We start from the raw sequence: 25,979 nt of genomic DNA on the forward strand, positions 1-25,979 counted from the left end.
TGAGTTCAAATCTGTGTAGGTCACTGAATTGCGCTGTTCATAAAAATAGGAGTGTGAGCTAACAAGTGGTATAATACATTTTTTTTTTTAAACCAAATCTGTAAAAAACTTAAAAGTAAGTACAAAAGAATAAAAAGGATGGGATTTTTTAAAGGATAAGTCATTTATTTTAATTAATGTGTAGAGAAAAACATCGCAGCGACAAAAAGCGTGAAATCATTAAAAATCTTAGAAAAAAACGGGAAAACTTATAAAGAAATGAAAGAAATGTTCGGGTGCTCTGATCAAATGATGTCAAATTCCATGCCCTACAAAAATAAACCCGAAACACGTGGACGAAAACGCAAAACTACAAAAGCTTATTTCTATACTTAAACAAAATTATTAGAACCATCGTATGTTTCTTATGTACATGCATAACCAAACCATACTTAAGTCAGAATATTATCACAGAAATATACATAATATACATATACATAATATTGCTGTGATAAATTTAATTTCTATTAGTAAAAAAAATATTTATTTGCATAGTATACGATGTTAAAAGGTATACATCTTCTATCCTATCTTGTGTATCTGCACATGCTCATATGAGTGAATGTATACGCATGTGAGGGTTCAGAAATTTTTCATCACTTATCAATATCCTTATTAGATGTGCGCGCATTGACTTGTTCATACATTCATATATATGTACTTATATGTACATATATTTGCATACATTGCCGAATAATGCACAAGCATACAAACATACACATGCGTACACATAGGCGAAGCTGCTACAGCGGAAAGGGGTGACAATCGGCGGCCATTACTTTACTTATGCCATAGAACTTCTATTGCTACGAATATGGAAATGACAACGAAATAATGCATATATGCATCAGAGATAAAGAGATCTTTAACTCCTCTCTCACTGGAAGTGAGAGAGCAATTGCTAAACGTCAAAACCTACTGAACTTTGACAGCTAATCGAGTTCAGTAGGTTTTGACGTTTATCAATTGGAAAGGAGCGAAGGTCAGAGTGAAATCTTACCAAAAAATGTGTAAACGGAGGGATTTGTTGCATAGTTCAAGTCCACTTATTATTATTTTGTTCAATCTGGCCATAATGGAAAATGTTATAAAAAACGCTAATTTTGAGGCGCTCTCACACTGGAATAAGTTTAACAACCCTTTATTCCTGATATGCATATTTCTAAATGTCATTAATTTCTTTGAAGAAATGAATGATCCTGAGAGGTATAGTCTTAACTTTACAGCGGCCAACGCAGAGCGTTTCAACCAAAAGGAATTCATTCATTTAAATCACCACTCAAAAGTCGTTTTATCCGTTGTAAGCGAATGATTTTCGAAGAAACATCATTTCTAATATGCCACAAGACAAAATTAGAAATGAACTTCTTAACCTCACGCTGTAAGATAAAACGAAAATACTTCGTCATCGTGGGTCGATTTCCAAAAAATGTAAATGCGTACTTCACAGGATCATTTCTTAGTGAAGTATAGTCTTAATTTTTCAAAGACCAACGCAGGGTATTTCAACAAAAGGGCACATAAAATAGTTGAGAATTCGCAGAAATGAAAGAAAGGAAAAGGCAGTAAAGAAAGAAAAAGCAGTATAACTTCAATAATGAACAAGCATACAAACATACATATGCGCAGCAGCAGCAGCAGCAAGGAAAGAGGTAACAATCGGCGATCCATTGTATATTTCTTTCATGCATAACCAAACCATAATTAGGACAACGCAATACGGGAGTCAATGGTGGTGTTGCTGGTAAGCGCTTCAAAAGTTACGACGAGCACGTAGGTACGTAGGTTCGAATCCCAACAGAATTTATTTTTAATTGAATATGTCACCAACCAAAAATTGAAACATTGTTCTACAAAAACAACAACGGCATAAGCATGGCAACATTGTCTTGTTGGTAGAAAAGTCGAGCTGTGCCGAAAGAAACGAACAAACGATCGCCGATTGTCACCGCTTCGCTTGCTGCTCGAACATCTTCGCAGACAAGGTTGCGTAGATTCATATTGAGCAAGGTTGTGCAACTTGAATCTATCGCAACCTTTTCCGAACTCGTATAAGAAGTATAACTTCAAAAAAATAGATTTTTTAAAAGTACAGCTGGTACAGCTCCTTAATAAGAACGGTTCTTCCTAAATCTGCGTTAAAGTTTTCTTCAGTATACTATGTACATTGTCTTGCTCAATTTCTTGTTAGACTTCACTGAAACCTTTTCTTCTACTTCGAAGACTATATTTTGGTGATAAGCGTTGCTACGCTCTATTTGCTTTGCAGAAATATCCTTGCTTTTTAGCAAGGACCGAATTGTGTCTGACCTAAATTACGACTCGATATCGCAGTATATGGTTTTAACTTTGGGCAAAATATTTACCTATAACTTGACGAATGTTTACTTATATGTATTCTGTGATCAAATTGAAATGTGAATTTTTATTTTTATACTTCACGGATTTTTCGAATCGGTTTTTTCTGTAAGTAAGTAGTACTGTTAGTGACATCTATGCTAAATTTCACGTCGAATTATTCATAAGTATTTGAGATACACGTCGTTTTGTGAGGCTCTATAAGTAAATTTTTCCATTTGTACTTTGTCTGAATTTATTGAACAAAGAAGTGCGATAATGCACCTTCTCATATTGCATTGGTAATTCGTGATAATTTCGCCACACTTTCAACTAATATCGTGGCGCAACCACCGCATTCGCATGATTTACCTTCGTGTAACTTCTGGCTATTCAGTAAATTCATTTGACCATTCCGAGGACACCCTTTTGACTCAATTGAGGATATAAAAGCCAAGTGCTATGATTACTGGAAAATTCGTTGGCATAAGTGTATTGCAGCGGGAGTTGATTACTTAGAACGAGATGAAATGTACAAAATTCACTTTTCAATTTAATCACATTAGTATGTCAATGATAGCCCGTGATGCTACTGGTTGAATCAGCGAACACTTGGAAAACTTCTCTACTGCTGGTACTAAATGTTGAAAGAATTTCTAAATAGAATAATTCTCCTACATCCGAGGGTATAGCTGAAACACCCAATTATTGCTTCTTTAGGTGTTTATTATATTTCGCTTTTACAAAAATATCTCTCATGATCTAGTCATCTTGAATAGGTGCCAAAACCGGTAATGTGTGGCATTTATTACAACTTCTTTTATTAACGTTGGGAGTGTCTTCCAGTCATTAAAAATTATTTCATGCCGATGTTTTTTTTAGCGTGAAGAACACGTGAAAAATTTCAATTGTTTAACAAAAAATTATGTAAAATATTATTATCTAAAAAAATGGAAAAAATATCTAGTATAATGTAGCACGAACATTTTTCTTTGACTTCACAAAATTTCATCGAGTTATTTCTAGTAGTTTATGAGAAAATAATTTTTCAATTTTATAGTGCACTAAATTTAAACCTTCAATAACTTTAACAAAAAATATAATTTTGACGAAAAATTTATATCACGGGATATGCGCCTTATCCCCTTCCTAATGAACTGGTAATTTTCAAAATCGGTGATTTTACGAAATTTTCATGGACCACTTGACTTGGTTTGACCCTTATACTAAAAAAAATTAATGTTCGTTTTGAGGGTATGAGCGACTCTTCGAATATTATTTGATTTCTGAAGTAATTCAGAGGCTAGTCCAGAGCTTCAATCGCATGAGTTAGAGAGATAATTCATTCTTTATTCAAAATATTTAGCCCGAACGATGGCTAATAGTTCCCTTTCATTGGTCGCGTAGTTTACTACTTTGAAATCATTGTTATGGGTCCGTTTCCTTGAGATGGTACTGTCAGTTGAAGAGGCATCCGCAGTCAAAACAAATGGTTTTGCATAATCCGGATAATGAAGAACTATGTCTTCAGAAGCAATGTTATTTCTGAGTTTGTCGAACGCAGCCATTTGAATCCCGCCATATAACGCGTTGATATTTTTCGAACGGTATTTGCTAATACTCCCGCGCTCAACTTTGAACTGGTTTGAAGCGAAATCTTTGTAAAACTTCTGTAGTAAGTGAGATCTATAAAAGATCTTAATTGAAATAAGTTTATAGGTTGTTTGAAAACTCTAAATGCTTTAACTTTATCTGGGCTAGTTTTTGTACCCTCTTCTGTGATGATAAATCGTAAGAACTCTACACTTTCTTTAAAAAATTGTGACTTTTGCCTTGACATCCTCAAAGAGATGTGGTAGAAGCTCTTCAATACTTGACCCACATGTTGTATTTAATCTCTATCCGTCTTGGTGAAAACTATGACGTCATCGACATAAACATAACAGGTCTTTCCAATCATGTCACGTGGAGCATCGTATATGGCTCGTTTAAAAATGTTAGGGACATTTCTCTAACCAAATAATAAATTCGTATTTTCCTCCGTTTAAATTATTATTACTTCAACTTGTCATTTTCTGCTAACAATTTGATGTCACCGTGACTTCAGGTCAAGGGTTGCAAAGTACTTAGCCTTTCCAAGGTTTGATAATATCACACTGCTACTCGGCATGTCGTACTTGTCTGCGAGAGTTTTGGAATTAAACATTCTGAAATGTACTACCAATCGTTTATTGGGCCCATACGGGGTTCATATAGGATCTGGTCGATTAATGCCTTTTTTTTAGTAAATCCTTCAATTCTTATTTCACGAAATCTGGTTTATTGTAGTCCGTGCGAATGGTGGCGACATTGGCATTGAAATTAGATCAGCAACCGCTTCCAAGTCTTTTGTCATCATTTGTAGAAAGTCCGCGCGAGCATTACGTAGAAATTCGATATTTTCAATTTTAGTGAAATTAGCTCATGTACCGCGCTTGATCGGTGTAAAAAGTCATTGTGGTTTTATTTGTGAGAAGCGTGAGATTTTTCTCAACCTCCTCCTAAAATTTAATGATTGACAATGAACCCTGTCTCTTGTCAAGTAGATGTAGTGTTCGCTTGTCAGAGTACGTGAAATCCATACTGAAAAATTAAGGTCCGTTGTGAAAGATGCTAAAACTGCATCAGCCGCTCACATAATTCTGTTGCGAATGATAAGATTAGCTTGGTAGTGTTTTGAACCAATATTAGCTTGGCAGTATGTGAACATTTGTGCTTTAAAAATGCCATTGCTGCCTGTCGCCAGTAAATATATTGTTCATGTCATACATCGAACTCTGGACCTTCGTGACATTCGATTTCGGATATAATTTATGTTGGTTCGTAGGTCTTGATTTCAGGGTCTGTCATTACTAAAGAGTGAACGTAAGTCCAAGGGGCGTTCCAAAGTAAACAGGACTTTTTGAATCCCATCTATATGACGGTGCGTTAGAATCTGCTATCTTTATCGATTGTCCAGTGAGAATTTCATGACATTTCATCGATTGGAAGTGAAGTTATTGCGTTTTAAGTGTCAGTATGTTTGTGTTATCGGTGCGAAAATAAGCTTCGAACAAAGAGCCAACATTAAATTTTGTTTTAAAATTGGTAAAACTTTTACCGAAACGTTTCAATTGATGAAACAAGTTTATGGCGATTATTGCCAAAAATCACATTTTAACTATTAAACACTCTCCGTAATCACCTGATATGGCTCCGTGCGACTTCTTCCTTTTCGGAAAAATGCATTTGTCTATGAAAGGAAAGCGTTATGTAGACGTAGAGGTCATTCAAAAGGCTTGCACCGGCATACTGGCGGCCATACCGGCCAACGAGCTAAAACACTCGTTCGACATGCTTTTGGACCGTGCAGAAAGCTGTATTGAAGCAGAAGGACACTATTTTGAATTAAATAAATTGATTTTGCCGAAAAACCATTTGTTCTGTTTTTTTTTATAAAGTCCTGTTTACTTTGGAACACACCTTGTAAAAGGGTACATGGTGCTCGGTGTTTAGATCAAATAGAAAGCAGAAAGCGAAGGTTCATCGCAAAACAATAAAATATTTCACCTTTTTCTTTAATTGTTTTTTTAAATTACTTTAGAGGTAGCGACGGTGATGTCGGCTATTATTACTATTGTATTGAGTTGCACCTGATGGTCGATGGCTATTGTAAGACGTTGAATTCCAGTTCCCGTCATAAAGTTCATTTGGTCCGTCCGCGACCAAATTCATACTGCGTGGATTGCAGTTTGGCATTTCAAAAAATTTACTTAAGTAGTTAACTATTGTTAACTTGTACATTTACCTAATTAAATTTGCAATTTTCAAGGTTTGAAGTATTAATTCCTTACTTTTAAAGTGTTCGTTCTTTCTTTTTGGCGAATACTATTATATCATGGATGTAAACATAGCTGTAGCTATATTTATATTTTGGCAAATTGTCATAAAATTTTTGCAGGTATGAGTGACTGCTTTCAATTATTTGATTATGTCGTTGCTTACTATGTCTTATATTTGGCAATATATTAGTTTCATTTTTCCTAGTGCTGGCCAAAAAATATCTTCAAAAAATGAATATAGTAAGAAATGTCGCCATAAATTGTGTGAGAATCTGATACTTCCTTCCTACATTTCGTTGCATTTTATTTGGAGAGTGGTTTTCTTGGAAGTCACCAGGTCTATTTTGGTAATTAACTTGTCTTGAATATAATGATTGGTCCGCCTCCATCAAGGTCGGTGGTTATTAAAATAAGTATTAAATTGATTTCTAAATCCTAGCAGAGTATTAGCCTAGTATTAGTATTATTTTGCGTGTAATTATAGTTATTGGGAGGGCATAAGAGTTTTTGAGGCAACGATTTGGTTGACGACAAAATCATGTGGGTCGAAGTTTTGTTTAGGTGATCAAGAATACGTTAGTACGGAGTGAAAGACTCTGCTGTTAATGCTCATGATTCATTCTGTAGGCCACATTGTCTAAATGAATGACACAGATGAAGGGCTTGAGGCGAAGTTGTCGCTTCACGCATGCTTAAAGAACCAAGTAAATAGTCTTTTAGCCAATTAATGTGTCGAGGGCTTTGTCGTTGAATTCGTCAAAGGCCGTATGGACTCTTTACTTAAGTCAAGACATGTCATTTTGTTTAGCATATAGGAAACCTTTCCCATGGTATACGTTTTGGTAAAACGTCGGGATATCTTCGTGGCGATAGGCCAGGGTGGTCAATTGGTATTCAAAAGTGCCTATTTCCATTTTGTCCGAATAATGCATAATAAATAATTTTTGAATTTGTGTCCATTCGGCATCGTCGACTATTTTACGTGCAATCGTATGTAATATGAAAAAATACATAGGGGTGTACTTCACTCCATCATATGCTTTAAAAATCCCGTCAACGCTCTTAGTCGTCCTGAGAATTCCCTAAGCCTTTTGACCATGCCAGAAATTTTGTCCACTTTGCTTATATCGGGTGATTTTTTAAGAGCTTGATAACTTTTTTTTTAAAAAAAACGCATAAAATTTGCAAAATCTCATCGGTTCTTTATTTGAAACGTTAGATTGGTTCATGACATTTACTTTTTGAAGATAATTTCATTTAAATGTTGACCGCGGCTGCGTCTTAGGTGGTCCATTCGGAAAGTCCAATTTTGGGCAACTTTTTCGAGCATTTCGGCCGGAATAGCCCGAATTTCTTCGGAAATGTTGTCTTCCAAAGCTGGAATAGTTGCTGGCTTATTTCTGTAGACTTTAGACTTGACGTAGCCCCACAAAAATAGTCTAAAGGCGTTAAATCGCATGATCTTGGTGGCCAACTTACGGGTCCATTTCTTGAGATGAATTGTTCTCCGAAGTTTTCCCTCAAAATGGCCATAGAATCGCGAGCTGTGTGGCATGTAGCGCCATCTTGTTGAAACCACATGTCAACCAAGTTCAGTTCTTCCATTTTTGGCAACAAAAAGTTTGTTAGCATCGAACGATAGCGATCGCCATTCACCGTAACGTTGCGTCCAACAGCATCTTTGAAAAAATACGGTCCAATGATTCCACCAGCGTACAAACCACACCAAACAGTGCATTTTTCGGGATGCATGGGCAGTTGGCCACCAAGATCATGCGATTTAACGCCTTTAGACTATTTTTTGTGCGGCTACGTCAAGTCTAAAGTCTACAGAAATAAGCCAGCAACTATTCCAGCTTTGGAAGACAACATTTCCGAAGAAATTCGGGCTATTCCGGCCGAAATGCTCGAAAAAGTTGCCCAAAATTGGACTTTCCGAATGGACCACCTAAGACGCAGCCGCGGTCAACATTTAAATGAAATTATCTTCAAAAAGTAAATGTCATGAACCAATCTAACGTTTCAAATAAAGAACAGATGAGATTTTGCAAATTTTATGCGTTTTTTTAAAAAAAAAAGTTATCAAGCTCTTAAAAAATCACCCGATATTATGTATGTACGTTCAATGTAATGCTGTGGTCAGTTTCGTTAAAATCAGTATCATTTTGTGTGCTTATCTTTGCAACTCCCCTCTGACTGTTGTGTTTGCTAACGTGGGATTAGGGGTTAGCTTTGACCGTAATCTATTCTTATCTGATTCAAGTGCTCTATTAACTCTTCTGCTGTGTCCGGCATTTTGCAACAACATATACTGTCTATATTCTGGAATACTATAATAAAAACTATATATTCTGTAAAATTTTATAAACAGTAAAGATTTCTTACAACAATTTTATCTGTTTCTTTTTATAGTAACCATTATCTTTTTCAGTTATAACCTTTTAAAAAAAAATTGTGTTCCTTGTTTCTTACAAACTTTTTGTTTTAAACCACTTAGCCTTTTGATTTGCGGCTTTTGACGTTTGTTTAATACTTGTTTTGTTTGTACTGCTCACTCGCGTAGCCTTCTTTTAGATTTTTGGCTTTTTACTACTTTGATGGTAGTTTTTATAAGAAAATAGTTATTCGGGAGCTATGCTCCTTTATTGAAACCTTACATACTTGACCTGCTTTTTACAATTCTTTCTGAATCCATATAAAAACTCCTGTATCGTAGTTGGTTATTAGTTCCAACTGAGTTCCGATCAGACAGTGAGTAGTTGGAAGAACTAGTTATAGGTGATTTACCTTGGGCCACTAGGATCTTTTGACTGCGCGTAAGCCGGTAACCAGGACTTGAAAAGATCTCATGAGTAAGAAAAAATAATAGCACCACTAGCACTCTTTCCCGTTCTACAACTGGTGAGACTGAAGTATCTAACATTGATATCTTATCTGTCTTGCAGTTTCCTCCCCTTCTATTTGGCCAGGCACCCAAACTAGTGTATTAATTAAAAAACTCGATGTCGTTGAGTGCCACAATGGAAACTAAACTCAAACCTACAATCAGCGAGTTCAAAGCAGATTTAAGCGCCATACTATCGGACTGAATACTCACTCTGAAGGAGATTGCGCTTCGGAGTGGTCATCTAATGTTACCTTAATTGCAGACATTTTCGCCTAAAAAAGCCGAGAAAGATCATCACTCCTTACAGCAATTTATTTTCATCTAGATCAGAATGTTCTCATAGAACATGTTTTCCGGGCTCCGTGACTCACTGATCCAAGTATTCTAAAATGATGTCAAAGTGTGAGTCTGGGGGCAACTTTCGCGACCATATACCTTCCGGTTATGTCCACGGGTGATATACTTGTATGCAAAGAAATAAGTGGCATATTTGGTGTGCTTTGTAGTGCTGTGCACATACATATGTATTAATGAGAACCGCACGTGGAACTTTCAGCTGTTTTTTCGCGAGCTCCTTTCACCACAAAAATACAAAAGTATGGTATATTATGGTTTTGTATAAAATAAGGATCAATCAATGGCCATTTTTTTCACCCATTCATTTGGTTACAATGCTGATGTAAGTTAGCCATGGCCTGTCCCAATACACAAAGTTTTTGTAATTCTTTTCTATCCTATGTTCGAAGCTTTCGGTTGAGATTTAAACTATTGTAATAAATCAATCTATAATATCCTTGACAGACGGCAGCGCTAATCAGGATTAACTGCGCACAAACAGCTATACGAGTTTGAAACTCTCGTAAACTGCTGATTGTCATTTTTATAATATTTTCAATGAAAATGGATAGAATATAAACGTTGCCGTTGTTTTCCGACCAATGTTTACAAAACGATTTTTTATTACAAAAGCATATTGTGTTACACGTCACATGTTATTTTTAAAACTGCATCATAACATAAAACTTCTTGTCTTATTATTGAAAATTTTAAAAACACTGTCAGTGTTGCTTGTTTTTCATTCATATTAGATTAAAATTGACCATTTTTAGCAATATTGCCAACGAAATTCAGCTAACTCTCTAAAATTTTGAGGATTAAATGGGAGTTAGGAACGGAGTTATCTTCACTAACTTTTTAATTAATCCGGATTAAGGCAGTTGATCCGGATTAACTCTGCCGTCTGTCAATACTATAAGTTCTCGTGAATACCATTAATCGACAAACTATAAAGGTCCACATTAAGATATAATACAAAACTGTAAAAGGTTATAGGGGATCCTATCCCATAAACCCCTTAAGCTAAATCAACCAAACTTACTGAAAACCAGACTTCAGCTCCTCTTTATAATTGTACACTTCGAAAATAGTTGAAATCAGATGGTAACCAAGATTACCTCTCTTAAAGCTGTTATCTTGAAAACTACTAAAAGTGTAATTGATTACAACAGAAACATTAAATTTACACCTTGAGATATATTATTGAAAATGGTTTCCTGACACCTTAATGTCTAAAAATGGGTAGAATCAGATCATTATTTCCTCTCCATATACTTAGTAAAAATATATTTATTACCGGTTAATTTGTTCGGTTATAATCGAAACTCAGACATTATCTTTTTCTGTTAATACTTTGTCGTGGGGCCAAAAACTGATAAAATTGGTACAATACCCGCCTCCATGTTTGGGGATTTTAAATTTCAGGTTCCGATTTTTACGATGGGTGAAACTATTCAACAAAGAAGTTTGGTTTGCGGAATCAAATTTCTGGTGACGAATTTCAACATGTTGAAAAAGGCGTTCGGGGATAATTGCAAGGAAAAAAGCGTCAGCAGGCTTTTTTGATTGGTACAAAATGGTTTGACGTTGACGACGAACAACGTCCAGAACAGCCATAAACATCAACTGATAATCAACACGCCAATAAAACAAGGGAATTTCTACTTGAGAATCGACGAATAACAGACAGAGATTTTATAGGCATCGTTTGCATATCGAAAGGATCAATGAAAACCATTTGAAAGATTATTTGGGCCTAAACAAAGTGAAAACACAATTGGATCCGAAATCACTAAATTTTGACAGATTCACAATAATGTCTGTGAAACAATGTTTTCCGACTACCGGGATATCGTGAAAATTATTACTACTGGCGATGAGTCTTGGATCTATGCTTATACATACGACAAATCGGCAGAATGTCCTGGAAAATTTGTATCGAATCCGCAAAACCACTTGAAAGCAGGATAAAAATAAAAGTTACGTTGACAATTTTCTCTGATTATCAAAGTGTGCTGCACTCCGGCGAAACTATCATCAAGGAAAACTATTTGAGTGCTATGCGTCGTTTGCGTGAAGCTATTCGTAAAAAGAGGCCGAAATTGTGGGCCAACAGCTGTTGGTTTTTGCACCACGATAATGCACCGTCACATACTGTATTGATTGTCCTTGAGTTTTTCCAATAATTTTCAATCATTATCGTGCCGCAACCACCGTAATCGCCTGATTTAAGTCAAACGAACGGTCCGGGGAAACCGTTTTGAGTCAATTGAAGACATTGAACGTGAATCGCTACGCGCATTGAAGGCTATTCCGGAATTTGACTTTTACAGCTGTTTCGAGGATTGGATAAAACGTTGGCATAACTGTATTGGGGCCAAGGGTATTACTTTGAGGGGGACGTTGTAGATTTTGTAGAATAAATTAGTTGGCGCTGATTGTGGGGTCTCCCTTTTTGCGGAGTGGGCAGAACACACTTAAATTCCATTCGTTGGGCATGCTTTTGTTCCACCATATTCTACAAAGAAGCTGATGCATGCTCATTATCAGTTCTTCACCGCCGTGTTTAAATAGCTCGGCCGGCAATCCCTCAGATATAAACCGCTTAAAGAATTAAATGATATTTTGCCCCAAGGTAGAGAAGCCACAGGTTCATACGAGAAAAAACTTTCTCCAATGGAGCTGACTTTATTTTCATACTACCCCGTGTCATCTACGGATGGCGAACGATGTTTCTCCGCATATGCGACAAAAGGTTCAATAAGCTTTGTCGTTTAATAAGTAAAACACAATTTTATGATTCAAAATACACTTTATTATTCAGTATGCTCCAACGATCCTTAAGTTTGTGGATCCCATCGTGTTTTCACTTTTTTAGACCCAAGTGAGAATCCGAAAGGTCTGCAAAATACGCTTTAACAGCCGTTATGACCTCTTCATTTGATGAAAAACGCTTGCCACCCATAACTTTTTTGAGTTCTGGAAACAAGTGGAAGTCGCTGGGGGCCAAATCTAGTGAATACAGTGGATGCTACAACAATTCGAACTTTGATTCATGGATTTTACCAATTGTCAAAATGCTCTTGTGTATTTTCTTGATGAAAAATAATTTTTTCTCCTGCAAACCGAGTCTTTGTTCACGACTTTTTCCTTCAACTGGTCCATAAGTATGCGATAATATTCAGAATTAATTGTTTTACCAGTTTGCAAGTAATCCACAAACAAAATTCTTCGCCCATCCCAAAAAGCTGATGCCATAACTTTCTTGGCCTATTTCCGGACACGAATTCGGTTCGAAGCCGAACAACCAGGTTCACACCACTCTTTAGGTTCTTATTTTGATTCAGGATCATGGTGATAGACCCAAGTCTCATCCATAGTGATAAATCGTCGCACAAAATCCACTTTTGAAACGCTCCAAATATTGCTGAATGCAGCACCCACTGTGCACACAGCTTTTTTTTTTTTTGTAGAACTTCTACTAAATTTCTTTCAGTCAATCGACGATCTTCCAAAATCATATTGTGTATTTTGGCTATGATTTCTGGTGTTGATGTGCGTTTTGAACGTCCTTCAAGTGGATCGTCTTCAAGGCTTGTACGACCACGTTTAAGTTCAACAACCCATTTTTCTACTGTTCTAATTGTAGGTGAACAATAATTATACACTTTTAACATTCGTTCGTGAATTTCTTTTGGTGCTACACCTTCCAAAAATAAGAATTTTATCAATGCACAATATTCAAATTTTTCCATTGCAATAAAATACTGTGACACGGCGACACTAAATGGCTTGTAAACAAAGAATGAATTGACAAATTAAAAAGAATCATATGAAGATTGTACCAACAAAACAAAATTTGGGCTAGTAGCAACACCCTCACTTGTCGAACAACAAAACTTATTGACCAAAAATCCATTCAAGTTAATTTTTGAAGGTGTACTTTATTTAGTAAAACGGGCACTTATGAGTGATAATTGTAACCATTAAAGGTTGAAGTGGTGTCGTTTCAATAGTAGAGAAAGCGCAAATGAGTTCAATGATATAATGAAAAACATTTTTGAATAAAAAATGTCAAAAATTAAAAAAAAAAGTATTCTTCAATGCACGTAGCGATTCGCGCTTAATGTCTTCAATTGACTCAAAACGGTTTCCCCGGAGTGGTGGTTTGACTTTGCGGAATAGCCAGAAGTTACATGGAGCTAAATCAGGCGATTACGGTGGTTGCGGCACGATATTGATTAAAAATTAGTCGAAAAACTCAAGAACAATCAATACAGTAGTATGTGACGGTGCATTATCGTGGTGCAAAAACCAAGAGCTGTTGGCCCACAATTTCGGCCTCTTTTTACGAATAGCTTCACGCAAACGACGTATAATACTACAATGGTATTCCGACAGTTTTGCCGGTCGGACGGAATTCGGAGTGCACTACATCTCGATAATCGAAGAAAACTGTTAACATAACTTTTATTTTTATCTTCCTTTCCAGTGGTTCTTCGAATTCGGTACAAATTTTCCAGGATATTCGGCCCATTTATTTGTTATTCGTCGATTTTCAAGTAGCAATTTCTTCATTTTATTGACGTGTTGATTATCAGTTGATGTTGATGGTCGTCCTGTACGTGGTTCGTCGTCAACGCGTTCTCGACCCTCTTTGAAACATTTTTACCAATCAAAACCACACAATACATATACAGTGTTTTGCATTATATAACAAAATTACCTATTTTTGGCTGTTACACTCTGTGTACCCCATACTTTAATTGAATTTTTCTTTCAGATATGCTTAAAACTATGCAATGTTTTATCGGATGTTGATAGCAGCTGATATCATACAGTTTGTGTGTCCAATGAATAGGTTATTGAAACGTTGCTTATGAGATTCATAAATGAAAAACTTACGCAATTCGATTATCAAGATAAGCATGGCGTCGATAAGCGATATTATCGATCAGCAGTCACTCACCAGTCAGCTAGTCGACGAGAGCGGTTTGATAATCTCCAATGCATCTTCAGCGTCTGCACGGCGTGTGTCCGATGTTGGCGTGAGCGTAGATCACGCATCATTGTCGCAAAATTCAGCGCTAGTAGATGGGCATCGCACGCCATCATCTTCACCGACTTCAGCTCTCTCTGCCCACAATGTCATCATAGACGATCATAATGTGGTTGCACATACAGTGGTAACAACCAGCGATGGGACCATCACAGACGTAGAAGGTGCTGGCCCGGTCGTAATGGTACGCACAATTATTGATGGCCTTAGTCATAGTCCAGTGCATTCGACATTTCAAACGTCAACAACAGTTTCTGCTCAAAGTCAGCATGAGCAACAGTTGAATAGGCAGCATTTAGTCAATCATCATCACCATTTATATCAACACCAACAGCATCATCAGCTTGTGACACCGCATCATCAACAGCTGTTACAAATTGCAAATGGACATCAAAATCTCCAAGGTCAGCATCACACCCAGCAAAATCAAAAAGATCATTTACGTGATGGTAGCCCTGTGAACTTTGTAGGCTCCGATGTTACTCTTGATGAATTGTCAGTTTGTTCTTCGCCAAACTCTGGCACTGTAACAAACATTATTGATATCAAACAGGAGGACAAAGTGGTTGTAATAGAGGAGCATGACGAAGGCAGTAAGAAGATTGGTAAGCAAAGAGATGAAAATCATTGTAGCGACCGTAGAACCCTAGATGTATCTCACATTGATGTTGACGTCGGTGTGGGTGGAATCGATGATCTTTCAACGGACGCAGTGGAGGTGACATTAAATCAACATCACCACCAACATGTTCAATTACACCAACAGCAATTGTTGCACCATCACTATGTGAGCGCTGGAGGTAGTAGAAATGGCAGCAATTCGATGTCGCGGAATTCCCATGATAGTTTACATGAATGTCAGCAGTCACATCATGTTCATCAGGTTGGCGTATCAAATAACAACTATAGCAATACGATTTCTGCACCACAGACAAGTGATCACCAAGCATCACATCATGAAGCTTTGACAGTAATTGTGCAACAACATGAAGATTCCCGTGACTCGACTTCTCATATGCTTAGTCCAGAGATAGGTGCTGTAGATGAAAACTCTCTGCAACCGACTTCTTATCAAACTTTGACATCGGTGAATGAGCGCATTTCTCCGCCCAGCTTTAGCCCAACATCTTCATATGCGACATTGACACCGTTGCAACCATTACCACCTATATCAACAATGTCTGATAAGTTTGCTTACGGTGGCCATATAAATGGCGGTGGTGTAAGCGTCGGTGGTAATTGTGTTGGAGGGGGTGCTGGTAGTAATAGTAATTCCTCATCGAGTGGCGTTGGGCCATTCGCGGTAATGCCGCATCAGGGCAGTCTGGGTGGTCTTAGTTTAAGCAGCCTTAGTGGAGTACAATCGCCATATTCTTCTTATGATAAGCTACCATCAATAGGTATGTCAATGTCACCACCACACAATTATGGTACCTCACCATCGCATACTTTATCGGGCATGGTGGTAGCGTGTGAATTACATACTGCATCGCCTAGCCCATGTGGTGCCCTCTCTCCACAATCTGCATATAGCCATTCTACTGAATTGCACTCTCCTACGCTATCGTCTACCTGTAAAACAACTACCGATGGTATTATCACTAACAATGTCTGCGGTAACACCAATCTTACTACTGGGACAACATCTCTTCATATTAACCAGTCTAATTCACGAAAGCATGTTATATGTCTTTCCCAACCTGTAACTATTAGTAATGGAACGGTGGTTGGGGAAAATGTTGTTGTAACGGGTTACGAATCACCATACAGTATACATCAGCGTGATCTCTTGGTGACTTCAACACCATCGTCCCCCTCCACATCCGGAGAACGAAGTTCCCATTTGCAATTACAGCACAGCCCTATTTTGAGTCCACATTCGGTATCAGCTGGTTCAGTATCGTTAAATTCTCCTGGAAGCTGTAGTATGATCAATCAACCTGTCGTAACATTGCCGCCCATAAATGGAGCAATGGCAACTTTATCCGCTGCTTCGCTAGGCAGTAGAGATATCCCTGACATTTCACGCCTGGAACAAGATGCTGTTGCAGTATCGCTTACACCATCGCCTCCGCCAAACGATATGATGGGAACAGCTACAACTCTTCTCACCATCCATCAACCCGTGGGTCATGCCCATTCACAACAGCAGCATTTAGTCACTGTAACATCACAACAGCACCACATTGGCAAACAGTCACATCCTGTAACCAGCGACTGCAACTTAAATGTTAGCAGCAGTAGCTTGCGTCTCTCCAATGTAATGGGTGGACAAAATTTGCTTAGCAACAACAATACTTTGTGCAATATGGGACAGCCGCAGCGCCAACTTTCTCAACAGCATTCTCAAAGTGATCAAAAACAACAGCACTTACAACTTAATATCCAACATGTAACAACTATTAATAATGGTAGTAACAGTTCGAGTGGATCTAGTGGTTGCAATACAACAGGTGGCGGTGGCAGTACCTGTAGTAGCAGTGGGGGAGCAAGTGGCGGTGCTGGCATTGGAAGTGGAGGAAGTGGTGCTCTCACCAGCAGTGCCGATATGGAGGAAATCAATACTAAAGAGCTGGCCCAGCGTATATCTGCTGAATTGAAACGATATAGTATTCCGCAGGCAATATTTGCACAGCGCGTGCTTTGTCGTTCGCAAGGTACACTTTCCGATCTCCTGCGTAACCCCAAGCCTTGGTCAAAACTCAAGTCTGGCCGCGAGACTTTCCGACGTATGTTCAAATGGTTACAAGAACCAGAGTTTCAACGAATGTCAGCCCTACGGATGGCAGCAGCACAGATACCCCAACGCAGTAACACCAGCAACAATAGCGGCCTAGTGAGCAATTCAACTAGTGTTGGTACTAACAACGTTGTTGTTTCAAATATATCCAATTGTGGTAAATACAAATGAGCCATCCGTATTTCTTAATTTGTTTATCAACTTTGCCTTTAACATTACAGGTAATGTAAGCGGAAATGGGGTGTGCCGTCGTAAAGAAGAGCCTCATATAGAGCATATGCCCCAACCAAAGAAGCCGCGACTGGTATTCACTGATCTGCAGAGACGAACACTTCAAGCAATATTTAAAGTGAGTTTACACTTTTAACATACATATGGATTGTTGGGCTTTTAATGTTGAATATACAATTCTTTGTGTTATTGTGAATTTATTCCAGGAAACAAAGAGGCCTTCGAAAGAGATGCAAGTAACAATTGCTCGTCAATTGGGATTAGAACCGACCACGGTAGGGAATTTCTTTATGAATGCACGTCGTCGTTCTATGGATAAATGGCGCGATGATGATTCAATAGGTTTAGGCATGCATCGTCATTGTAGCAGTGGCAACGGAAACAATCGCTTAAGTAATAATAATAGCAATAATAATCACCGCAACCATCATTACCAACAATATCAGCATTTACATCAACATCATCAGTCGCTTTCGCCGAGCAACCAGCATTCATTAGATTTGGATGATGATGCTGATATGGATTTGGACTTGAGCCATGATGATTTCGACCTAGAAGGCGAACACGATAATAATCCAGCTAATCACGATATGTTGTGACACCATACAGAGAAGATAATCAAAGAAGAACAGCAACGACATCATCGACAGCAAGGGAAAAAAAGTCAGCCACTACAGCAGAAACAGCCAAAGGAAACAAAACAGCAGCTGAAGAAATGTAAAAACAGAAGCCACCAGCAAATATTTAACAAAAACACATACATAAGCGATATGTCATCATTGCAACATTCACACGACTTGCGTTACAAACGTTATGAGCGTATGCATGCAAGGACAGGTAGAATATCCACTTCAGTTCCGTCCTTTAACTCTGCGGTATCAGTAGTACGTTCCGCTGAAATTCTTTTGACCAATAAGACTTTGACTAATCTTAGGACTCAAAGTAAACCATGCATAACAAATGGAACTACAACAGCTATTGTTGTCGAAGATATGTGCGGCATTGAATCGGAAAACAACACCGTTGTTTTAGAGACCAATTTCAGTAATGCTTTAGTACGTAATGATGCACTAAATGAGTCCCTGTCAAATTGGAAGTCGAAGAGCCAAGCAGATGAAAATAAAATTATTGGCTTTAAACCGAAATACGCTTATAGAGAACGTAACAACAATGTGCAAAACAGTCAAATTTTAGCTAGGGAAACTCGAAATAGTTTTGACAAAAATATCAAAGATTTCGGTAAGAAACGATTGAGCTTTAAATCTGAAAATTTCTTAAGGCATATTGACACCGAAGAGAGCTACTCTGAAAGAAATGGCATCAATATTGTTCAAAGTAATATCATCGAGGAGGATTCCGATTTTCGGAATGCAACGCAATTCATGACAACGGACCTAGTCGAACATTCAATAAATAGTAGTAGTATGGATCAGTTTCTTTTATCTTCGGGTGGCGATTCAGATTGCAGTAATCTGGCAAAGCACCTAGCAGTTGCTGTTAGGAGTTGTGATGATAGCAGACAAGAAGGAAATGCTAACAACTTCAGAATCAGTGCTGCCGAAATCCATTACGCTAAAGAAGTCGAAAGAAGTGGAAATGAAAACGTCAATGGTAATGCGATCGTGAACAAAGTACTAACCGAATTCGTCCTTGAAAATGACGATTCAGGTGAAATACTCATAAGTAGTTGTAACTCGGAGATAGCTGAGCACAATGAAAAAGACACTGTTGGATGCTGTATTTTTAACGTCAATGAGAAAATACAAAATTTGGTAGAAAAAACTGTAATATCATACGATCAACAATTTCAGCTGGCGCATAATTCAGATATGGACACTGATTATAGCCAACCACTGTCGAAAAACTCGGTAAAATGTAATCAAGGAAGTGATTATTCACCAATTGCTGAGCGTAACATGCACGACGTTGATGACGAAACCATTATATCTGCACATGGTGTGCTAGAATCTGCTGACCAACAAACAATCGCGGAGATAACGAGTAGTAAGGGTATTTGTGTTGAATATAAATTGATGCCAAAATATATGTTGTATATGGAGTCGAAGCAGTCACTAAGTCCAAATCAACAGCAGCAACATCAAAAGCTAGCCTCGTCGCAACTCATAATTAAGACGAATGCTGAAAATGCTGGCCACGCTTTGGATAATGTTGTAAACAATGGCGTTGATGTAAAACATGTGCAGAAACTCGAAAGCATAAGTGGCTTCGATGATTCGATGATACAGGAAAGGGCGCAACGCGGGCAATTATATTCACTACGAAACCGCAAGTTAAGCGATAATGAAAACAGCATGGGAACAGGTATACCGATTTGTGTGAGCAACAAAAATATGAGCGATTAAGGGACGAATTCAGAGTTATTAGTTAACTGTAAACTAAAATGTTAACTATTGGTTAACTAACAGCATTCTGCTCATTCCTATTTTCCGGAAAATGAATATATTCATTTCGCAGAAGTGCATTATGATGTGATACTACTCCGACAACTCTTGATACTGTGGCTTGTGATACGCCAAAGAGAAAAAAGTTTGGACGATTACTATTTTTTTGGCGACGATCTATAATTATATATATGTATATATATATCAGACTCAATATTATATTCGCTAGACATTTCAAAAATTAAATTAAAGCAATTGTCAATTATACTCTCACAACATCAGCTGTTATTTGACTATTAGGTAACCAACAGACATTGGGGGTTTAACGAATAGTTAAATAAGCATTGCTAATAAAAAGTAGTTAGTTAAGCCGTTGGTATTGGTTAACTAATGAATCTGAATTTGGCCCTAAGTGGATTATTTGAATGAAGATTTGGAAGATCTGAAGATCTGATCTGAAGATCATGTTAGTGTGTTAGGTGTAATGTATAGTATGGTAGTTAATGGTAGTTATTGGCAGATTAAGTCGTTTATGTCGCTTTTTAGCAGAGAATTCCACATATTTGCAATAGTGAAATATATGTTGGACGTAGAAACCAATTTTACTTTTGCAACATGTTACAACAGAGTCTAATAGTTTTTTTATCTTGTATGTTTCACCTAAAACTAATCGAGATAAATATAGGGCTATGTATATATAAATGATCAGAATGACGAGACGAGTTGAAATCGGAGTGTTTGTGTGTCTGCGGGCCGTCTGTCCGTACAAGTTGTTACTTGAGTAAAAATGAAGATATCTTGATGAACATGGTACACATGTTCCTTGGCACCATAAGAACTTTGGTATTGTAGGTGGACGTAAACGGATTACAAAAACATCATTAATCGAAGAGATATACATAGCTATAGGTAAGCCGTAAATTAAGATAAAGAACTCAAATTTGACACAACAAATCACATAAAAGAAGGGCACCTCTTTCATTTAAAAATGGGCCGTAAAGCTGTATCACCCAAATTTACATAGTACAATTCTTTACCATCTTTACGATAGTGTGAAAATAGGCAAAATCGGATGATAACCCTTCTCACTCCCTCTATAACAATTTTATTAAAAACGACTAAAAATAAAGTAAATCAATAACTAAATGAATGAGACACATTAAATTTTATATTTGATATGGTATCTCGAGGCCTATTCGACCGAATATGAGAAAACCAGTGCCTATAATTAACTTTTTCTGAAAATATCGGTCCGTGTGTGATTTAATTTCTGAGAGATATAGTATGTTTGAATGTTGACTGCCATGTTAACAGTATCTAGTATTGGCTAAAATAGATAAAAATCGATTGATATATTCCTATCTTTAATCATCGCCGAATGTGATTCTTGGAAGTTGCAAGAGTATAAAAATGTTCAGTTACACCCGAACTTAGCCCTTTTACTTGTTTTTTTATTAAATTAAAAAAAAATAACATATCTTCAATTAAACACTCCATTGAAACTTCAATTTTATGGATAGTTTTCAGTTTTAGTCAAATAATCATAAGACATATTACATCTATGTCTGAAAATAGGCAAAATCGGATGATAACTCTGCTCATTCCCACTATAACAGTTTTATTAAAAACTACTAAAAATAAAGGACATTTCGAAACTAAATGAATGATAAATTATACATTTACGGTATCTCGAGCCTATTCGACTATGAGAAAACCATTGCCTATAACTTTTTCTGAAAAATATCAGTCCGTGATATTAATTTAATTTTTGAGATGGTAAATTTGAATGTTAACAGTATCTAGTAGGGAAAATAGATAAAATCGATTGATATATTCCTTTGATCTTTAATCATCGCCTTGCAAGTTGCAAGGAAAAATGTGTTCCTTAGCCCTTTCTTATTGTTTTTTTATTAAAATAAAAAAATAACATATCTTCAATTAAAAACTCTACTGAAACTTCAATTTTATGGATTAACGCAGAATTTTTAGTATCAGTCAAATAATTATAGGACATTCGATATTAACATTTAGGTGTTTCTGCTGATCAACAGTTGAATTTTTGTTTTTATGGTAAGAAGAATTAAGGGAAGAATCGAAAGCCGCAGTGAGGAACTTTCATCCACTAAAACTCACCTAATCTGAACTCAATATTCTTTCATGGAACCACTGGATAAAGAATTACCTCGTGGGAGTGACAAGACATTTTATGTCTCCGCTGACGGACGACTAATCTGTTGAAAGGGCCTCAGTTTTGTCATTGTTAAAGCTGAAACTTCGCTGATAGCGTTTCATTTCCCAGTGTGTCGAGTGTCGACAAATTTTTGACGTGAAAGCGCCACTAAGTGTAGTATCAGTCTGTGGGTTAACTTCAGTAGCGTCGATTGATATAATATGGAAAGCACTCATTAGTCGTATTGCAGAAAACTGTTACACTATGTTTATTATTTCGCTTACAATATTACGAAGCTCATAACTTTTTCGATTCGAAATATGTCATCCTTGGCGCTCTATATATACGCCGAACAAGAATTGGAATTAAGTATGCTAATAATTTCTGTTCAAAGGAAAATGCTGGAGGCATTCACTATGCCTCTTGCTGAGTATATTTTCCTCCAAGTACAACCAAGGTTCCAGAATAATTCTTCATCCTTTGACATAATACTAGCTATGCCATGAATCTACCCTAGATTTACTTTGCCACGAAGATTGCAACATCCAGTGGAAACGTCGAAGACCTTGTAAAATTTATTCAGTCGTTGTACGGAAAATTTTTGAATTTGACGAGATTGGAATGGATTATTGTCAAATGCAATGATACGTTCGAAGAATTTCTTCAGACCAAAGTACTACAGCATATTGCTGCCATACAAACTTACCGATCAGAATCAGGATAGAGATCTTCATGTGCTCTTTTATGCTATCAGAAATGCACCTTTGAAAGGTATTATAGCTCCGGTGCAGCCAACGTTAGCATTTTTTCTTGTTTGTTAGATATAACATAATATTTGTTGTAAGAAATTCATTATGTATTTCCACATTTTTTATGGTTTTAGCACGCATTAGGAGATAATAAATAACTATATGTACATGCAAGGCGCGCTCTTAGCAGAGTTGCTTGGAAAGCATTATTACGTCAGGCTGAAGTCGAATAGGGTTGACAAGGCTTACTGAAGAAAGAAGAAGAAACTTACAAAGCAGTTACAACAACATGACAAGTGCAGTTCTACGGCGAAACAAGCAGGATAATTCTTAAAAGCGAAATTTTTATAGTATGCTGCAAATTTTTATAAGCGGATACTTTGGTACATACATATGTGTATTGAAATTGATATATACATTGTATATACATAGGTGCAGACAATGCTTCTAAATTGTAAGTTTACATATGTATATGAAAACGTAATTGTAAACCAAAGGGCAGTGGATGCGATTTTTCTTTTATACAAATAGATACATACATACATATATACTTAATAAATAATTGGCTTCTTCTAAAACATATATATAAGCAAATTTATAAGCAAGCTTACAATATGTATTTATACAGAAAAGTTTTTATTGAACACACATACATAGGTACATACATATATGTAGTCGTAATGCAAAACTATCTAAAAATGATTCATATGAATCATAAAAACAGGAGTAGTATTAACAACTTAATAAATAAAATTAGAGAAATGCAACATATTTAAAGAATCTTACATAGGACATGTTCAAAAAGCGAAATTAAAACAAATATATATAGAATGAAGGCATTCGAATAATAATAGCTTATAAGATGTACAACAAATTCAAAACAAAAAAATACATATATATTTAAAAAACTTAACATAGGACATGATATAAAAAGCGAAATTAAAACAAATACATACATTTGCCGCTGGATGAAGGCATTCGAATAATAATAAATAATAAGGTATACAACAAATCCAAAGAAAAAACTATTTAACTAAATTGATGGAAGTTTAAACTAGTCAAATGCAAAAATCGTCTGTGCAAGTTTGTGTTAAAATAAAAGACAACTTGCTGAATTCATAGGTTAAGTTATATTTGTATGTGTATATGCAATGAATGAAATATAGTGAATTTCCTGTTAGCGCACAGTGTACTATGTTAAAACACATTCGGTAATTCTTTAATTAAGCAGCTATAGTTAAATCATACATACCTTACATACATTTTACATTCTTGTATACACACGAATATTCGTAATATTTTCACATAGAGAGGAAGTGAAAAAACGACGTATTCTAGTGATATGAACGGCCACTTGGATGATCAGTAAATAAATCGTGAAAGCAAAAAATTATTCAGGACGAAAACCATTGGATAGAGAAGATAATTAACAAAAATGGAAAGAAAAATAATTTCCGGCTTATATGAGTTCGGGAAGAGAAATGGGAAGAACGCGGTTAAATTTTTAAGTGTTAAAAATGGTTTATTTCGACTTCTGGTAAAACAAGGTGTCCTAAGAAAAAAGTGATAAGGCAAAGATGTGGTTGTAACAAATTGTGTAACTTTTGTACATAGACTCAAAATTGTTGTGAAAAGTTCAATTTTTAATTTGGTATTCCTTTTTTGAAATTTTTGGGTTTTTATCATACATTTACCTGTACATAAATTTAGCGTTTTTATTTCACGAAATTTTCACATTGAGAACACGTTTGGATGATGGTAAATTTTGAGTAAAAAAATCGTTCGGACTCAAAACCATTGGATATCCGAAAAATGGGAATATACGTTTATATTGTTCTTTAAATATTTTTTCAAAAGTTCAAAATTCAAGATTTGTACCTGGTGAAAAAAAATAGTAACGATATTTACCGTTAGCTTTATTGCAGAATGTGCGGTTGTAACAAGTTGAACTTTGCAGGCAAACAAAATTTGAATGGTTTCACGTAAAATTGTTGTGGCCACAAAATTCAATTCACTAAGTTTTAGGTAAAAATTTCATCATTTTATACTCGATAAAAAGTTTTTTATTTCGTAAGATTTTGTTCCATTTCCAAGAGCTAATGGTATAGAAAATATGTATATACTATACAATACTCTCTATAAGTAAAATTTGATGGTGTCGTTAATTGCATTTAATTTTTTTAATTTTGTATTCCTTTTGAATGGGTTTCAAATTTTTTTCAGCATTGAGAACTCCAGAAGCGTTTACAGGGGTCTCTATAAAAACCGTTCGTTATCATGAAAATTTAAAAGGCACGATTATTTTGCAAAAGTATTACAAACTGCCACCAAATTTTTGGAAAAGGAGAATGATGAAAGCTTGTTGGTTTAAAAAGGACGAATTTGGTCAAAACCAGCAAAAACGCAACGAACAAAAGTTCATGTATTATTTGTTGTTTAAATTCCTACAATAATTTGTTTTATTAGAAAAGGAGCCAGCTACGAAAACCTAAGGGTTATTTGGAAATGTATGAGAAAAGAACACCAAAATGGGGATGAAAAGGAAATGTTTTAATATTGGACTCCTGGGAAGAATAAAATACTTGATTTGACAGCCCTCGAACATCAAAAGATTGATTTCGAAAAAACAAAATTAAAATTTTTTGTCCAACATTAGAAACTAAAAAGAGTAAATGGAAAGAATTTAATTTTTGTATGTAGTTTTAAAAAATAAACTTCACTTTAAAAGATATGTATTTTCTTTTTTTCATGTATTTTTTTCGGATTTAATGCGGCGAGAATTTTTCAATGATATTGAAGTTCTGATAGTGATTTTAATTAATATCCAATGGGTTATTTTTATTATCAATTTTCCATTTACTACATTCAACATTACTTCAAAAACAAATATTTACACCTTTTATTTTAAAACTATTTAAAAATAATGCTTTCATGGATTTTCTTCAGAGCAAAATCATTTCGGCCTATTTTCAATTTTTTATTTAACTAAAAATTAAATATTTTATTCAACCTTCCGTCAATTTTTGTTTAAAAAAAAAAAAAAAAGACGTATCCGCGTTGACAGCAGAACTTCTTACAGGATCGTCTGAAGTAAAAAGGAAAAATATGTGCACAGTTACAATCATAAACTAGGTATTGAAGGAAGAAAAAACAAAAAAAAGTGAGTATT

At 36.1% G+C, this 25,979-nt stretch overlaps 3 protein-coding genes and 1 pseudogene across 9 annotated transcripts in view; 2 read left to right on the top strand and 2 right to left on the bottom strand.

Moving 5' to 3' along the window:
• Positions 1-18,212, top strand: part of LOC126766107 (homeobox protein onecut) — a 59,628-nt gene extending 41,416 nt beyond the window's left edge. For all 7 annotated transcript variants that reach the window (XM_050483922.1, XM_050483925.1, XM_050483920.1 and 4 more), the window contains exons 2-4: positions 14,243-17,415; positions 17,480-17,607; positions 17,696-18,212. In XM_050483922.1, the coding sequence (XP_050339879.1) occupies positions 14,352-17,415; positions 17,480-17,607; positions 17,696-18,088 (3,585 nt within the window). In that variant the 5' untranslated portion in view covers positions 14,243-14,351 and the 3' untranslated portion in view covers positions 18,089-18,212. The remainder of the gene's footprint in view (positions 1-14,242; positions 17,416-17,479; positions 17,608-17,695) is intronic.
• LOC126766153 (craniofacial development protein 2-like) overlaps positions 1-25,979 on the bottom strand; it is a 438,928-nt gene that overhangs the window by 49,340 nt on the left and 363,609 nt on the right. The gene's annotated exons all lie outside the window — the stretch shown is intronic.
• On the bottom strand, positions 1,314-1,516 carry LOC126766348 (small nucleolar RNA U3; annotated as a pseudogene).
• Positions 18,089-24,017, top strand: LOC126766134 (uncharacterized). The gene is made up of 2 exons (XM_050483993.1): positions 18,089-19,811; positions 22,945-24,017. Exons 1-2 carry the CDS (start codon positions 18,260-18,262, stop codon positions 22,959-22,961), a joined length of 1,569 nt encoding a protein of 522 aa, XP_050339950.1. The 5' UTR covers positions 18,089-18,259; the 3' UTR covers positions 22,962-24,017.

This window comes from Bactrocera neohumeralis, unplaced genomic scaffold (genome assembly GCF_024586455.1).
Source record: "Bactrocera neohumeralis isolate Rockhampton unplaced genomic scaffold, APGP_CSIRO_Bneo_wtdbg2-racon-allhic-juicebox.fasta_v2 cluster11, whole genome shotgun sequence".
In the NCBI taxonomy this organism is placed as follows: Eukaryota; Metazoa; Arthropoda; class Insecta; order Diptera; family Tephritidae; genus Bactrocera; species Bactrocera neohumeralis.

Excerpts from the sequence above, each read along its gene's own strand:
- LOC126766134 (XM_050483993.1), top strand. The coding sequence starts at position 18,260 with ATGTCATCATTGCAACATTCACACGACTTGCGTTACAAACGTTATGAG.